Below are 16142 nucleotides of genomic sequence, written 5' to 3' on the forward strand. Positions count from 1 at the left end.
CCCGCCGGGGACCGGCACCCCCCAACCCTCCCGAAACAAATCCCGGGGGCCACGCCCGGTTTGGGGTCCCGCGGGTGTCCCCGGGGGGGTCCTGGGGGTGTCACTGATGGGTTTGGGGTCCCGGGGGTGTCCCCGGGGGGGTCCCGGGGGTGTCACTGATGGGTTTGGGGTCCCGGGGGTGTCACTGGTGGGTTTGGGGTCCCGGGGGGGTCCCGGGGGTGTCCCCGGGGGGGTCCCGGGGGTGTCACTAACGGGTTTGGGGTCCTTGGGGTGTCACTGATGGGTTTGGGGTCCCGGGGGTGTCCCCGGGGGGGTCCCGGGGGTGTCCCTGATGGGTTTGGGGTCCCGGGGGGGTCCCGGGGGTGTCACTGATGGGTTTGGGGTCCCAGGGGGTCCCCGGGGCTTTGGGGGCTCGGCGCCGTGCGCGCCCCCGCTTCTGCCCTGGCGTGTGCGCGCCCCGGGGGCGTGGCCACGGAGCCGCCGCCGCCGCGCGGTGATTGGTCCGCGGCTCCCGCTATGCAAATCAGCCGGCAGGAAGGCGGGGCTTAGCTCCCAGTTTGGTGGTGCGGGGCGGGGTTAATGCTCGGAGGGCGTGGCTCCCGCGGAGGGGGCGGGGCCTGCCCGGCTGCACGTGGCCGCTATAAAGCCCCGGCCCGGGGCCCCCCCCGCAGTCGAGGCTCGGCCCCGGGTCCCCCCCGAGCCCCTCTGGGTCCCCCGAGTCCCCCCGAACCTCGCCGGATCTCCCACGAGCCCCGCCGGATCCCCCCCGAACCTCGCCGGGCCCCCCCGAGCCTCTCCGGGTCCCCCCTGAATCCCGCCGGGCCCCCCCCCGAGCCCTGCCGCGTCCCCCCCGAGCCTTGCCGGGTCCCCCCGAGCCCCGCCGGGTCCCCCCCGAACCTCGCCGGGCCCCCCCGAGCCCCGCCGCCTCCAGCACCGCAGTCCCGCGTCCGCCGGTGTCACCGGTGCCCCCCCCGCGCCGTGCCCCCCGGTGCCACTCGAGCCCCGGTGCCTCGCCATGTCCCCCAGCCTGCGTCTGCCCGCCCGGGCCGCCCTCCTGTCCCGCTCCCCGCCCGAGCCGGGGGTCCCCCGGGCTCCCCCAGTCCCCCCCGCTGCCTCTGCCCCGCCCCGCACCCCCCGGCCCCGGGGCCTGGCCGAGATGCCGGGGCCGAGCTCCGCCGCCTTCATCTTCGAGCTGCTGTGCCGAGGGGGGGTGCGGAGGCTGCACGAGATGCAGGTAAATGGGGCTGGGGGCACCGGGAACCGCGGGGGGCTCTGAGCCGGGGCTTGGAGGAGGCGGGGGGGGGGACCCCATTCCCGCTGCCCTGGAGCCTGGGGGGACCCTGGTGTCGCCGTCCTGGCTGGAGGGGACAGCGCGGACCCCAGTGCCACCACCCCGAGTCTCGGAGGGGACAGGAGGGACCGCGGTCCTCGCACCCGGGGGTGCGGAGGGGAGCGGGGAGGGTCACGGATCTCTGTCCCCGGGGCTGGGTGGGCTCGGGAGACCCCGAGCTGGGCGCCAGGACTCGTGGGGGTGGCGCTGGGACCCCCGGTCTGGGCAGTCCGGGCTCGGGGGGTGCTGGCAGCGGGGACGGGGTCACCCCCGGGGGGGACACAGAGGGACGGGGACAGGCCACCCCCGGGTGGGCAGTGGCCCCGAGACCAGGTCACCCCCGGCGGTCACAGCAGGTCCGGGGGGGGGCACGGGGGCGCCAGGACCTCCCCGTGCGCTGCAGCTGCTCCTGTCCCGCCCCGTGTCCCCCTGCGCGGCCCCGGGCACCGCTCCCGGTGTGACCCCCGGTGACCCCGACCCCCCCTTACCCCCAGCCTGGCTGCCGGTCCCAGCTCGGGACAGTGGGGGGGCTCTTCGGGCAGCTGTGACCCCCTGTGCTCCCCCACGATGACAGCCCGCTCCCGCTTCGGGCCGGGGTGTCCTCCCCGTGTTCCCATCCGGTCCCGGTTCGGTGTGACCGCCCGGTGTGACCCCCCCGTGTCCCCCCCCCGGTCCATGGCCTGTCCTGGCTCATGGCCGGTCCCGGTTCGGGCCGGTGTGACCCCTCCCCCCCCCCCGCCCGTGTCCCCCCCCCGGTCCATGTCCGGTCCCGGTTCGGACCGGTCCCGGTTCGGTGTGACCCCCCCGTGTCCCCCCCCGGTCCATGTCCGGTCCCGGTTCGGTGTGACCGCCCGGTGTGACCCCCCCCCGTGTCCCCCCCCGGTCCATGTCCGGTCCCGGTTCAGTGTGACCGCCCGGTGTGACCCCCCCCCCCGTGTCCCCCCCAGGTTCACGGCCGGGCCCGGTTCGGGCCGCTCTGGAAGGCCCGGTTCGGCCCGGTGCTCACGGTGCACGTGGCCGAGCCCGCGCTCGTGGCTCAGGTGCTGCGGCAGGAGGGGCCCGAGCCCCGGCGGGCCCTGAGCTGCCCATGGAAGGAGCACCGGAGCCTCCGGGGGGTGCCGGGGGGGCTCCTCACCCTGTGAGTGCCGGGGGGGGCTCGGGGGGAGTTGCCCCGGGGGGCTCCTGGGTTGCCCGGGGGGGTCTTGGGGCCGGGGGCTGCACGGGGATTTGGGGGGGGGGTCGCACAGGCCCCCCCGGGGCTCCCCGTGGGCTGGGGGTGTCCGTACCCCCAGGGGCTCCCCCCGCACCCGTTCCGGGAAGGGCCCGTGGGGTGCGGGGGGGCCCGGGGTGACTCAGGCGTGATTCAGCCCCCCCTCCCCTGCCCCTGCCCCCCCCCCCCCCCCCGCAGGATGTGAGTAACTGCCCGGGGGGGGCCCGGCCCCGGCGTGGGCTGGGGGAGGGACCCCAAACCCACCCCAGCTGTCCCCAGCCCCCGCCGTGGGCACGGGGACCCGGTGGCTCTCACAGGTGCCCCTGATCACACCTGGCACTGCCTCGTGGGGGTCTGTGTCCCCCCCGTGTCCCCCCCGTGTCCCACCATTTGTCCCCTGTGTCCCCCCTGTCCCCTGTGTCCCTCATGTCCCCTACCCTGCCCCTCATTTCCCCCGTGCCCCTGTCCCCCCATGTCCCCTGTCTGTCCCTGTCCCTCACCCTGTGTGTGTCCCTGACTCCACACCTGTCCCTGTCCCCATGTCCCCCCCATGTCCTTGTCCCTCCCTGTGTCCCTGCCTGTCCCCACGTGCCCCGTTACCTGTGTCCCACGCCCCTGTCCTTCACCCGTGTCCCCTGTCCCCATCTGTGTCCCTGCATGTCCCCCATGTCCCCATCCACATCCCCCGTGTCCCTGTCCCCCTCTTCCCGCGTGTCCCCGTGTCCCCTCCGTGCCCGATGTCCCGTGTGTCCCCACCCCCCCGCCGTGTCCTCTGTGTCCCCTCCTGTCCCCGCTGTGTCCCCGTGACGATGTCCCTGTCCCCAGGGAGGGCGAGGCGTGGCGGGGGTCGCGGCGGGTGCTGGCGCGGGGGCTGCTCCGCCCGGGGGCGGCCGAGGCCTTCGCGGGGCCGGTGGCCACCGTGGTGGCCGAGCTGGTGGCCCGGCTGCAGCGGCTGCGGCGGCGGCACCCGCGGGGCGTCGTCCCCGACATCGGCACCGAGTTCAACCGCTTCGGCCTCGAGGGTGAGAGGGGACCCCAGACGGGGAATGGGGGACCCCAAAAGGCAGATGGGGCACACCAAAATTGGGATGGGGCAACCCAAAAGGGAATAGGGCACACCAAAAGGGATGAGGAGCCCCAAAAGGGAATGGGGCACCCCAAACGGGATGATGTGGCACCCTAAACCGGGATGGGGAACCCCAAAAGGGGATGGGCCACGCCAAACAGGAATGGGGAACCCCAGAAGGAGGCTGAACAACCCCAAAAGGCAGGTGGGCACCACCAAAAGGGGGATGGGGCACCCCAAAAGGGCTGTGACCCCCACAGAGACCCTCCCCCATACCCCCCAGGGGTCCCCAGGTCCCCCAAGTCTCCAGGGCACCTTCTGTCCCGCAGTGTCCCCAAGGACTCTTGGATCCCCCCTCAGTGTCCCCGTGTCCCCATGTCCCCGTGTCCCGCCCGCAGCCATCTCCTGGGTGCTGTTCTCCTCCCGCCTGGGCTGCCTGGGGGACCCCGGGGACGCCACCGCGGCCACCGAGGGCGTGATCCGGAGCGTGGGGGCGGTGCTGGCGCTGACGCTGGTGACAATGGCGCTGCCGCGTCCCCTCCTGCGCCTCGTCCCCGCGCCCTGGGACGCCTTCTGCCACGCCTGGGACCAGCTCTTCGCCTTCGGTGAGGGGACACGGGGACAGGGGGGACACGGGGGACACCGTGATCACCTCCCATGGGGACACGGGGCCATCCCAGAGGGATACGGGGATGTCCCACGGCCAGAGGGACACTCCTGCTCACCTTCAGCCGAGGGGACACGGGGCATGTGGGGACACGGGGACGTGGGGACATGCCAGGGCCATGGTGAGGGGACACAGGGGATGCGGGGACATCCAAGGGACACACCCGTGGGGTCACAGGGATGTCCCATGACCGTGACAGTCCCATGCCATCGTGCTCTGTGGCCAAGGGACGCACAGATGGAGTGTGGCCGTGGTGACACTGACAGGGACTCGGTGACAACGCACGGCCACGGTGGCACTGATGGGGTGTTGTTGTCCCCAGCCAAGGGACACGTGGACCGGCGCGTGGCCGAGGTGGCTGCGCGGGGGCCGCTGGCCGAGGGGGACACGTGTGTCACCGACCTGCTGGCCCGGGAGCGCGTCCCTGTCAGCAGCATCTACGGGAACGTCACCGAGCTGCTGCTGGCCGGGGTGGACACGGTGAGGGGGGTGACACTGGGCTGTCCCTGCTGTCACTGTGAGTCCCACTGATGTCACCGTGCGTCCCCAGGTGGCCAGCACGCTGGCCTGGAGCCTGTACGAGCTGGCACGGAGCCCGGGGGCACAGGCGGCCCTGCACCGCGAGCTGGTGGCTGCCACTGCCGCCAGCGGCGTCACCAACGGTGACAGTGCCACCACCGACGGTGCCACTGCTGCTGCCACCGCCGCTGCGCTGGGACGGCTGCCACTGCTACGTGCTGTGGTGAAGGAGACCCTCAGGTGACAGGGACACGGGGACAACGATGGGACATGGGAAGGGGAGAGGGATTGGGACATGGGGACAGGAGCACAGAGGGGAACAGGGATGGGGACACAGGGACATGGGGGTGGGGACATGGCCGGGTGAGGGACACAGGGATGGGAACGGGACAAAGATGTGGATAAAGATGGGGACAGGGACAGGACAGGGATGGGGATGGGACAGGATGGGTTTGGGGCTAAAATGGGGACAGGGATGGGGACAAGGAGGAGGAGGAGGATGGGGATGAGGGTGAAGACCAGGACAGGGCGGGGATGAGGATGGGACAAGGGTGGGGATGAGGATGAGGATGCAGGTGGGGACAGGTCGAGGTCAGGGATGAGGATGGGGACAGGGAGGTGACAGGGGGTGTCCTCCCCTGCAGGCTGTACCCCGTCATCCCGGCCAACGCCCGCGTCGTCCCCGACTGCGACATCCGCGTCGGCGACTACCTGGTGCCACGCCAGGTGAGCCGGGGGGACCCCTCCCACCCCAGGGCTCCCGGTGTCCCCGAGGCGTCCCCAGGGTGTCCCCGCTGACCTCGGTGTCCCTGCAGACCCTCATCACCCTGTGCCATTACGCCACGTCCCGCGACAGCCGCTTCTTCCCGGCGCCCGACGCCTTCCGCCCGGAGCGCTGGCTGCGCCACAGGGACACCGGTGACACTCCTGGGGACACCCCCGGGGACGCCCCCGGGGACACCCTCGGCCCCAGGCACCCCTTTGCCTCTCTGCCCTTCGGCCTCGGCCCCCGCAGCTGCGTCGGGCGCCGCCTGGCCGAGCTGCAGCTGCACATGGCGCTGGCACAGGTGGGTGTCCTGTGTCCTCGTGTCCCCACGGTGTCCCCACAATGTCCCCACGGTGTCACTCACCCGTCCCTGCTCCCCCAGATCCTGCTGCGCTTCGAGGTGCGGCCGGAGCCCGGGGGGGGCCGCGTGCGCCCCATGACCCGCACCCTGCTGGCCCCCGGCGCCCCCATCAGCCTGCGCTTCCTCGAGCGGTGACACCGGGGACAGAGGACACCGGAGAGACTGCGGGCATGGGGACACTGGGGACACCAGGGACACCGGGGACACCGGAGAGACTGCAGGCATGGGGACACCGGGGACACTGGGGACACCGGAGAGACTGCAGGCATGGGGACACCGGGGACACCGGGGACACTGGGGACACTGAGGACACCGGAGAGACTGCGGGCATAGGGACACCGGGGACACTGAGGACACCGGGGACACTGAGGACACCGGGGACACTGGGGACACCGGAGAGACTGCAGGCATGGGGACACCGGGGACACTGAGGACACCGGAGACTCTGGGGACACTGAGGACACCGGGGACACCAGGGACACCGAGGACACCGGGGACACCGGGACACCGGGGACACCGAGGACACTGACGACACTGGGGACACCAAGGACACCAGAGACCCTGGAGACGTGTGGACACCAGGGACACCGGGGACACTGACGACACTGGGGACACCAAGGACACCAGAGACCCTGGAGACGTGTGGACACCAGGGACACCGGGGACACCGGGGACACTGACGACACCGGGGACACCGAGGACACCGGAGACTCTGGGGACACTGAGGACATCGGGGACAGTGCGGAGACCTCGGCCCCAGCAGTGACTTCACCACCAGTAATGGCACTGACCCCTGCGGTGGCCTTGACACCTCCGTGTCCCCAGTGTCACTGTGTCCCCTGCACCTCATGGTGGCCCTGACCCCGTGGGTGACCCCGGCGCAGAAGTGGCCCTGACCCCGCGGTGGCACCGGCCGCGGTGGCGGCAGCCCCCAGCCCGTGGAGCCCCTGACTCCAGCAGTGTCACAGGCCCTGTGCTGGCCTTGTCCCCAGGGTGTCCCCAGCCCCATGGGGACGCTCAGCCTCGCTGGTGACTCCCCGGAGACCCCGACCCCGCAGAGCCCCCCGCCGGGACATTCGGGTTTATTTATTGGCCAATAAAGGCGTTTCGGGATTTTGGAGCTCGGCTCTCACCTCCCCACCCCCACCCCGTGACTCAACCCCTCCCCCCCCTCCCCCCGTGCCCCCCCCCGGGCTGGGGGCGGGGGGGCCACGCCCTCACCTGCCCAGGTGTGCCCGGGGGTGACGTGGCCCCGCGGGGGGGCACAGCCCCCTCCCCATGGCGGGGGGGGGGGTGCCCTGAGAGGGGGAGGGGCCTGGGTGGGGCTCAAAGGGTCCCCCCGGACCCCTCACGATGCCCACGGGGGGCGGGGGGGTGATGGGTGACCCCCCCCCCCCGGGGTGTTGGGGGTCAGGGGAGGGGTGGGGGGTGTCGGGAACCCCCGGTCCCCCCGTGGGGTTTAACCCGGTCGGTGCCACCCACGGTGGGGGGGGGGGGGGGGGGGCAATGTCGCAGGTGGGGGAGGGGCTGACGTCAGCACAGGGGACTCTGGACCCTCGTGGGGACCCTGAGGCAGCCGAGCGTGGTGACCCCCCCTCCCCCCACCCCGGGACACCCCTCCCCCCCCCGGGACACCCCTCCCCCAGGTGAGCAGGAGGAGGAAGAGGGGAGGGTCCCTGGGCGGGATTGGCACGGGGCTCACCTGGGCCAGGTGCGGGTGGCAGATGGACCTGAAGGGGGGGGTGGGAGAGTCACCCTGGGCTTAGAACGGGGAGGGGGCGGCCCAGGTGAGGGCGGGGCCCACCCTGGAGCCCCCGGGAACCGCGGGCGGGGGGGGACCGGAGGGACCGAGACCACCTCAGGTGAGGAGGAAACTTCTGGAACTGGAGCGGTGAGCGCCGGGCCGGGGGGGACCTGGGGGTGTTGGAGACACCTGAGCGAGGGGGGGGGTCCTCGGGTCCTCCCTGCTGCCCCTCCCCCTCCCGGCGGTTCCCGGGGGTCCCCCCGCCCCTCCCCCCCTGCCCCGCACACCGCCCGGTGAGTTCCGGGACCCCCCAATTTTGGCACCGGCTCCGCCAGGGCCGGAGAGACCCCCGGGGGGGAGGGGCAGCGCCCGGGGGTCGCGGGGGGGCCTGGCTGGGGAGCGCTGGGGGCTGGAGGGGGGTCCCGGCGGTTGTGGGGGGGCGGGGGGAGCTGGTTTTGGGGGGGCAGGGGTCACGGTGGGGTCTGAGCCGAGTGCTGGGGGGGGCGGTTTGGGGTGCTGGGGGTCACGGGGGTGGGCACCGGGGGAATTCGGGGGGCTGGGCTGGGCTGGGGGGGTCTCCTGGGGGGACGGGAGGGACTGGGATGCCAGGGGCTGGGGGGGCACTGGGGGGCACTGGGGGACACAACTGCTGCTGCTGCTGGGGAAAACGTGGGGGGGGGGGAATGGGGACATTGGGGGACCCACGGGGGCACCGGGGGAGGGGACACACGGGTTGGCACTTGGGGACACCTGGGGGGGACACGATGGCACCTCCCCGTCGCCCCCCGGGCTCTGCAGCCCCGCTGGGGAGGGGTCACAGCGGTGCCCCCCCCCCCCCCCCGTGTCCCTGACTGTCCTGCCCTGTCCCCTGCCCCCCTGGGGCACCGGTACCTGCAGGGGGGGCGTGAGGGGTGACCCCAACACCCCTCCCCCAAAATAACCACCCCTGAACATCCCCCAGGACTCGCATGTCATGGAATTGTGGGGTGACCCCCCCAAAACACCCCCCTGGGCCCCTCCCACTGGTATTTGTGGGGGGTTTGTCCCCCCCAAACATCCTGAACCCCCCCAGGGACACCAGGACTGGATTTGGGGGAGACCCCACTTATTGGGGGGGGGGGCAGTTTTTGGGGTTCCCCATTTCCCTGCCAATAAAGGGGTGTGGCACAGGAACACCAGGCCCAGGATCAGCACGTACTGGGGGGGGGTCAAGGGGAGCACACACACACCGAGACCCCCCCCCCAAAACCCCCCCGGGACCCCCCAGAATCCCCCCAGCACCTCCCCACTGCAGGTTTTGGGGTTCCCGGGGGGGGTTCGAGCCTGTGTGTCCCGTGTGTCACTGGGGGGGGGGTCACTGCTGCCCGGGGGGAGCACCCCCAGAATGAGCCCGAGCCGTGGTCAGGGTGGTGTGTTTATTGGGAGGGGACACCGTGACCCCCCCGTGGTGGCAGCGGGGGGGGGGGTGGTGTCCCCCTGCTCCCTCCCCCCCCCACATTGGGTCTGGGGGTGGGGGGGGGACACACACACTGGGGGGGTCACTGGTCCCAGTCATGGTGTAAACCAGTACAGACCAGTTCAGGGTGCTGGGATGGGGGGGGGCCCTGCTGGATTTGGGGAGGTTGTGACCCCCCCCCTCAGCACCCTCCCCCCCAGCCCCCAAGGGGGGAGTGTATGGGGGAGGGGCACCCCCCAGTTTGGGAGGGGTCAGACTGGGAGGAGGGGGAGTCGCTGTTGGGGGGGGGGTCCTGCCCCGTGTGCCCCTCCCCAGTGTGGGGGTGACCGTGACCCCCCCGGGCAGGGGGGGGGGAGGACACACCGTGGGGGCTGGGGGTGTCTGAACGACCAGTACAAACCAGTTTGGAGAGCTCAGACTGAGATGGGGGGGGGGGGGCTCTGCCCCAGGCCCCTCCTGCTGTGGGGGGGGGGGGGTCACAGCCCTGCCGGTGGGGGGGGGGTCACCCCATGATTTGGGTGGGGGGGTGTCCTTGTCCCCAGTGCTTCATGCGGCTGCGGGGGGGCAGCTGTCAGCATTTGGGGACCCCTCAGGGCCGGGACCCCTCCCCAGAGGAGCTGTGCCCCCCCCGGGCCCCCCCGCTATAGGAAGGCCCCGGGGTTGGCGCGGGGGTCGCGCTGGTTCCGGAAGCGGAGGGCGAGCCAGACCCCCAAAACCTGCAACAAACGGGGGGGTGGGGGGGCTGCTGGACCCCCCCCCAAGGCCTCGAGACCCCCCCCCCCCCCCCCCCCCCCCCGTACCTCGGTGAAGCTGAAGAACAGCCCGACCCCCCCCAGGATCTTGAGGGCCTGGTCCGAGTGCTGCAGCAGTTGGGGGGCGCAGGGGGGGCACGGGGGGGCTCCCCCCGGGGGGAACTGGCACCTCTGGGGGCAAACGGGAGGGTCGGGGGGGTCCCCAATGCCCCCCACCCCCGGGGGTCCTCACACCCCACAGTGGGGGTGCGGGGGCAGCACATCCAGGGGGTCCCCAAACTCTGCTTCCCCCAAAAAACCCAACCCCCCCCCCCAGCCCCCCCCAGGGGTGTCCCCAAATTCCCCTGCCCCCCCCCGATAACCCCCAGGAGGAGTCTCCAAACCCCTCCCCCAAACCCCCCTGACTCCCCCAATCACCCCTAAACCCCCCCCAAGCCCCCCCAATTCCCCAATCACCCCTAAACCCCCCATGTGCCCCCCCAAACCCCCCCCTAGACTCACAGCGGGGCAGTTTGGGGGTTCCCAGGGGGGCTCCAGCCCGGGGGGGCTCCCGGGGGGGGGGCTGACCGGCGGGGGGGTCCCGGGGGGCTCCCCCAAACCGCAGCAGCCCAGCCTGCGCTGCAGCTCCCCCCGCGCCCCCCCGCTCAGCAGGGGCCAGGCCGAGTGCAGCAGCCGCTCCTGGGGGGCAACGGGGGCACCCCAAAAATCCGTCAGAGCCCCCCAGAACAACGGGGCCCCCCCAGGATCCCCCACAGCCACGGGACCCCCCCCCAAACACCTCAGTGCCCTCCAGAACCCATCCACAGCCATGGGGCCCCCAAACCCCTCAGTGCCCCCCAGGACCCCCCCCCAATCCCCATAGGGCACCCCCAAACTCCTCAGTGCCCCCCAGCACCTCCCCCACCACCATGGGAGCCCCCCCAGTGTCCCCCAGGACCCCCCCACCGCCACAGGGCCCCCCCAAACCCCTTTGTGCCCACCCCTGTGGGGGTGGGAGGATCCCGGCCCCCCCTCCCCCAAAGATTGTGGGGGGGGTCCCTGTGCACCCCAGGATTGGGGGATGGGTTGTGGGGTTCCCAGGGGTGTCCTGGGGGGTGGGGTGGGGTCCCAGATGGATCTGGGGGTGCCCCGGGGGGGGTCTCCAGGGGGTGTGACCCACCTGAGGTGCCCAGGGTTTGCAGGGGGAGGGGGAAGAGGTTCCCTGAGCCCCCCAGGGAGTTGGGGGGTCCCAGGGGGTTTTGGGGGGCCCGGGGGGGGGTCCCAGTGCCCACCTGAGCGTCGCGGCCCAGGGCGAGGCAGGCGCAGGACACGCCCAGCTGGCACAGGAACACCAGGCCCAGGATCAGCACGTACTGGGGGGGTCAAGGGGAGCACACACACACCGAGACCCCCCCCAAAACCCCCCCGGGACCCCCAGAATCCCCCCAGCACCTCCCCACTGCAGGTTTTGGGGTTCCCGGGGGGGGGTTCGAGCCCCTCTGAAGGGTCTGAAGAGGGGCAGGGGCTGGGGGTGCCATGGGGGGAGGGGGGTTGGGACATCGGGGGGGCGTTTGGGGACACAGGGGAGGGGGTGGCAGCCGGGGAGGGGGCCAGGGACATCCAGGGGGGCTTGGGGACACTGCCAAGGGTGCCAGGGACATCGAGGGGGGGGCTGGGGACACTGCCAGGGGTGCCAGGGACACCCAGGGGGGTGTTGGGGACACTGCCAGGGGTGCCAGGGACATCGAGGGACATCCAGGGGGGCTTGGGGACACTGCCAGGGGTGCCAGGGACATCCAGGGGGGCTTGGGGACACTGCCAGTGACATCCAGAGGGACTTGGGTGGCTTCTCACCGTGCCAGGGCCACCCAGGGGTGCTGGGGACCGAGAGGGGCTTTGGGCCAAGGGGACAGGCCCCGGTGCCCAGGCGGGCTGGGGGCTCACAGAGGGGCTGGGGGTGCCGGGGGGGGTCCCCGGAGGTTCCCCCCCGCCTCCCCGAAGGATACGAAGAAGAGCAGGACCTGGTGGTGCCGCAGGGCCCCGAGCAGCCCCAGCCCCGCGATCAGCAGGAGGAAGACTCCGACGGCGAAGGCTCCTCCGAGCAGGGGGGGGCTGGAGCCCCCGGCCAGGCCCCGCGCCCAGCCCGCCACGGCCACCAGCAGCACCCCCACCAGCTGGGGGGCACGGGTCAGGGGGCACCGAGAGCCCCGGGGGTCCCCGGAACCGGGCTGTGCCCCCCGACCCGGGCTGTGCCCCCCAAACCGGGCTGTGCCCCCCAAACCGGGCTGTGACCCCCAAACCGGGCTGTGACCCCCGACCCGGGCTGTGACCCCCCAAACCGGGCTGTGCCCCCCAAACCGGGCTGTGACCCCCAAACCGGGCTGTGACCCCCGACCCGGGCTGTGCCCCCGACCCGGGCTGTGCCCCCCCGAACCGGGCTGTGACCCCCAAACCGGGCTGTGCCCCCCAAACCGGGCTGTGCCCCCCGACCTGGGCTGTGCCCCCCAAACCGGGCTGTGCCCCCCCGAACCGGGCTGTGACCTCCAACCCGGGCTGTGCCCCCCCAAACCGGGCTGTGCCCCCCGACCCGGGCTGTGACCCCCGACCCGGGCTGTGCCCCCCCGAACCGGGCTGTGACCCCCAACCCGGAGCTCTGTGTGCCCCCCCAACAGCTCTGGCCCCCCGGCAGTGTTTTGGGGGTCCCCATGGTCGGGGGGGGGGTCTCTCTGCCCCCAGACCCCGGAATTTCCGCCCCCCCCCCCGCTGATGTGGATTTGGGGGGGATGTGACCTTTGACCCTGCCTTTTCCTGCGGTTTTGGGGCGTCCCCTGCCCCTCCCCCCACCATTTAGGGGTAGCCCCCGAGCCCCTGCCCCCCCACACCGGGGGTCCCAGGAGCCGCCCCCCCCCCCAGCTTTGGGGACCCCCAATTTCCCCACAGCACCCCAGAACCCCGGATTGGGAGGGGGGTCCCCGCGCCCTCCAGACCTCCCCAGAGCCCCACCAGGGCAGAGGGGTCCCAAATCCCCCCACGACCCCCAAGAGCAGAGGGGTCCCCAATCCCCTCACGGCTCCCACCGAGGGGTCCCCAATCCCCTCAGGGCCCCCCCAGAGTGGTCCCAAATCCCCCCACGACCCCCAAGAGCAGAGGGGTGCCCATTCCCCTCACGCCCCCCCCAAGAGGGGTCCCCAAGCCCCCCCACAGCAGAGGGGTCCCCAATCCCCTCACGGCTCCCCCCGCTCACCACATAAACCACGTTGAGGGCGCAGAGCGCGTTGCGCGAACAGGCGAAGCCTCCGCAGACCATGGCGGGGTCGGGGGGGTCCCGGGGGGTCCCGGGGAGCTCGGGGGGTCCCGGGGGGTCCCGGGGGTCCCGGGGGTCCCGGGGCGTTCCGGGCTCCCCGCGCCGCGGCCCCTTTAAACCGCGGCCCCGCGCCCCGCGCGCCCCCGCCCGCACTGCGCGTGCGCGGGAGCCCCGCCCCGCCCACCGCACGCTGTGTCGGCGCAGCCCCGCCCTTTGGCCCCGCCCTCACCGGCGCCTAGCCCCCGCCCCCGCTCCGTATATGGGTATAGCCCCGCCCACAGCCCAAGACACACGCTCTCCGTATTGCGCATGCGCACAACGCCACCGAGGCGGGGCGGGGCCTCTCAAGGGAGGGCGGGGCGAGTCGGGGCCCCACGCCCCGCCCCCGGACCACGCCCTTCTCCCGACCGCGCAAATCCAGGCCCGGCGAACCCCAGAGACCCCCAGGACCCCCCCGAGCCCCCCAGGAACCCCCAGAGCCCCCCAGGAACCCCCAGAGCACCCCAGGAACCCCCAGAACCCTCCGGGACCCCCCCATGGCCCTCCAGGGCCCCCATAGCCCCCAGGGACCCCCTAATACCCCCCAGGATCCCCCCACGGCACCCAGGATACCCCCAGGACCCCCCTACAGCCCCCCAGGAACCCCCAGGACCCCCCAGAACCCCCCAGGAACCCCCAGAGCACCCCAGGACCCCCAGAGACCCCCAGGACCCCCCAGAGCCCCCCAGGGACCCCCAGAGCCCCCAGGGACCCCCTAATACCCCCCCAGGACCCCCTACAGCCCCCCAGGACCCCCCCCACGGCACCCAGGAGGTGCCCACACCCCGGGAGGGGGCGGATTTTGGGGGGGGGGGGGAGCCCCAAAGCACCCCTCGGGCTCAGGGCCGCGGGGGGGGCTCGGGGTGGCTCCCCCGGGGTCTGTCGAGGTCACGTCGCGACCTCGGGGCGTTATCGCGACAGCGATAGGAGCAGCGATGAGCGACAGCGGGCCCGGGGCTGCTGTGGCTGCTGCTGGTGACCGGCACGGGGGGCGGCGGGGGGGTCCCGCCTGAGCCCCGGGCGGTACCGGAGCCCCCCCGGGCGGTACCGGAGCTCCCTCAGGCGGTACCGAAGCCCCCCCGGCGGTACCGGAGCCCCCTCAGGCGGTACCGGAGCCCCCTCGGGCGGTACCGGAGCCCCCCCGGCGGTACCGGAGCCCCCCCGGGCGGTACCGGAGCCCCTCCGGGCGGTACCGGAGCTCCCCCGGGCGGTACCGGAGCCCCCTCAGGCGGTACCGAAGCCCCCCCGGGCGGTACCGGAGCTCCCCCGGGCGGTACCGGAGCCCCCTCAGGCGGTACCGAAGCCCCCCCGGGCGGTACCGGAGCTCCCCCGGGCGGTACCGGAGCCCCCTCAGGCGGTACCGGAGCTCCCCCGGGCGGTACCGGAGCCCCCTCAGGCGGTACCGGAGCTCCCCCGGGCGGTACCGGAGCTGTGCCCCCCGTGTCCGTATCTCTGTGTCCCTGTCCCCCACGGCCAGGGGCCACACCTGGGTACCCCCCCGTGCCGGGCACCTCAAAGCCCGGGGGTCGCTCCCTGTGGGCTCCAGCCCCGACTTCGACCCCGCGCTGCTCCCCCACTGAGGGCAGCGGGCTGGCACCTGCCCGAGGGGGGCGACCTGGGGGCCGCCCGGGGGCTGTGGTGGCCGCCCGGGGGTTGTGGTGGCCACCCGGGGGCTGTGGTGGCCACCCGGGGGCTGTGGTGGCCACCGGGGGGTGCCAGGCCCGGCGTCACCCTCACCTGTCCTGGCAGGTGCCACAGCAGCCTGGGGGGCGAAGCCTGGGCCCCCCGTCCGGACCTGCAGCCGGGAGAAGCAGCTCCTCACCCCCGGACCCTTCCAAAACCCCCCCGGACCCCCCCTCGCCCTTCAATAAACCCCCCCAGGACCCCCATTCCCACCTCTGCCCGGGAGGGTGCAGGGCACGGGGACACTGGGACCACTGGGACCCCCGAAGAGTGCTGGGAGCCCACAGGGACCACCGGGACCCCACAGGGACCTCTGGGACCCTACAGGGACCTCTGGGACCCCACAGGGACTGCAGGGACCCCACAGGGACCTCTGGGACCCCACAGTGACCACTGGGACCCCACAGGGACCACCGGGACCCCACAGGGACCACCGGGACCCTACAATGACCACTGGGACCCCACAGGGACCACCGGGACCCTACAATGACCACCGGGACCCCACAGGGACCACCGGGACCCTACAATGGCCACCGGGACCCCACAGGGACCTCTGGGACCCTACAATGACCACTGGGACCCCACAGGGACCTCTGGGACCCCACAGGGACCACTGGGACCCCACAGGGACCTCTGGGACCCTACAGGGACCACTGGGACCCCACAGGGACCTCTGGGACCCTACAGGGACCACCGGGACCCCATAGGGACCACTGGGACCCCACAGGGACCTCTGGGACCCTACAATGACCACTGGGACCCTACAATGACCACTGGGACCCCACAGGGACCACCGGGACCCCACAGGGACCTCTGGGACCCCACAGGGACCACCGGGACCCTACAATGACCACCAGGACCCCACAGTGACCACTGGGACCCCACAGGGACCTCTGGGACCCCACAGGGACCACCGGGACCCCACAGGGACCTCTGGGACCCTACAGGGACCACTGGGACCCCACAGGGACCACCGGGACCCTACAATGACCACCAGGACCCCACAGTGACCACTGGGACCCCACAGTGACCTCTGGGACACCACAGGGACCACCGGGACCCCACAGGGACCACCGGGACCCTACAATGACCACCGGGACCCCACAGGGACCACCGGGACCCCGGCAGGACTCCATGGCTGGGGGAGGACACAGGGACATCCCCAAGGGCCCCTGGCAGCTTCATGCTGGGGTGACATGGGGACACCTGGGGGGACGCGTGTGTGTGGGGGGGGGGGTGGGCTGTGTGTGCATGGGATGGCACATG

At 72.8% G+C, this 16142-nt stretch overlaps 2 protein-coding genes across 3 annotated transcripts; one reads left to right on the plus strand and one right to left on the minus strand.

The window, feature by feature from the left end:
- The first annotated feature begins 1015 nt into the window (after positions 1 to 1015).
- LOC128801438 (25-hydroxyvitamin D-1 alpha hydroxylase, mitochondrial) lies at positions 1016 to 6373 on the plus strand. Its single transcript, XM_053967315.1, has 10 exons — positions 1016 to 1234; positions 2278 to 2468; positions 2739 to 2741; positions 3366 to 3562; positions 4005 to 4211; positions 4596 to 4753; positions 4824 to 5032; positions 5437 to 5518; positions 5608 to 5859; positions 5941 to 6373. The coding sequence occupies exons 1-10, from the start codon at positions 1016 to 1018 to the stop codon at positions 6052 to 6054; spliced, it is 1632 nt and encodes a 543-aa protein (XP_053823290.1). The 3' UTR covers positions 6055 to 6373.
- Positions 6374 to 9064: 2691 nt separating this feature from the next.
- TSPAN31 (tetraspanin 31) lies at positions 9065 to 13317 on the minus strand. Of its 2 annotated transcripts, XM_053967675.1 has the most exons (6): positions 13095 to 13317; positions 11857 to 12024; positions 11143 to 11223; positions 10373 to 10549; positions 9920 to 10042; positions 9065 to 9835 (listed from the first exon to the last, which is right to left on the minus strand). In XM_053967675.1, exons 1-6 carry the CDS (start codon positions 13155 to 13157, stop codon positions 9761 to 9763), a joined length of 687 nt encoding a protein of 228 aa, XP_053823650.1. In that variant the 5' UTR covers positions 13158 to 13317; the 3' UTR covers positions 9065 to 9760. The 2 variants fall into 2 exon arrangements, with proteins under 2 accessions (XP_053823650.1, XP_053823653.1); XM_053967678.1 differs by lacking the exon at positions 10373 to 10549.
- Positions 13318 to 16142: the final 2825 nt, after the last annotated feature.

The sequence above is a fragment of the Vidua chalybeata genome, chromosome 30, assembly GCF_026979565.1.
Source record: "Vidua chalybeata isolate OUT-0048 chromosome 30, bVidCha1 merged haplotype, whole genome shotgun sequence".
In the NCBI taxonomy this organism is placed as follows: Eukaryota; Metazoa; Chordata; class Aves; order Passeriformes; family Viduidae; genus Vidua; species Vidua chalybeata.

Excerpts from the sequence above, each read along its gene's own strand:
- LOC128801438 (XM_053967315.1), top strand. The coding sequence starts at position 1,016 with ATGTCCCCCAGCCTGCGTCTGCCCGCCCGGGCCGCCCTCCTGTCCCGC. Across the intron at positions 4,754-4,823 it reads TGCTGGCCGGGGTGGACACG|GTGGCCAGCACGCTGGCCTG; the intron begins GTGAGGGGGGTG and ends GTGCGTCCCCAG. Across the intron at positions 5,033-5,436 it reads GTGGTGAAGGAGACCCTCAG|GCTGTACCCCGTCATCCCGG; the intron begins GTGACAGGGACA and ends CCTCCCCTGCAG.
- TSPAN31 (XM_053967675.1), bottom strand. The coding sequence starts at position 13,157 with ATGGTCTGCGGAGGCTTCGCCTGTTCGCGCAACGCGCTCTGCGCCCTC. Across the intron at positions 11,224-11,856 it reads ACCAGGTCCTGCTCTTCTTC|TACGTGCTGATCCTGGGCCT; the intron begins GTATCCTTCGGG and ends TGACCCCCCCAG. Across the intron at positions 10,550-11,142 it reads CCCTGGGCCGCGACGCTCAG|GAGCGGCTGCTGCACTCGGC; the intron begins GTGGGCACTGGG and ends GTTGCCCCCCAG.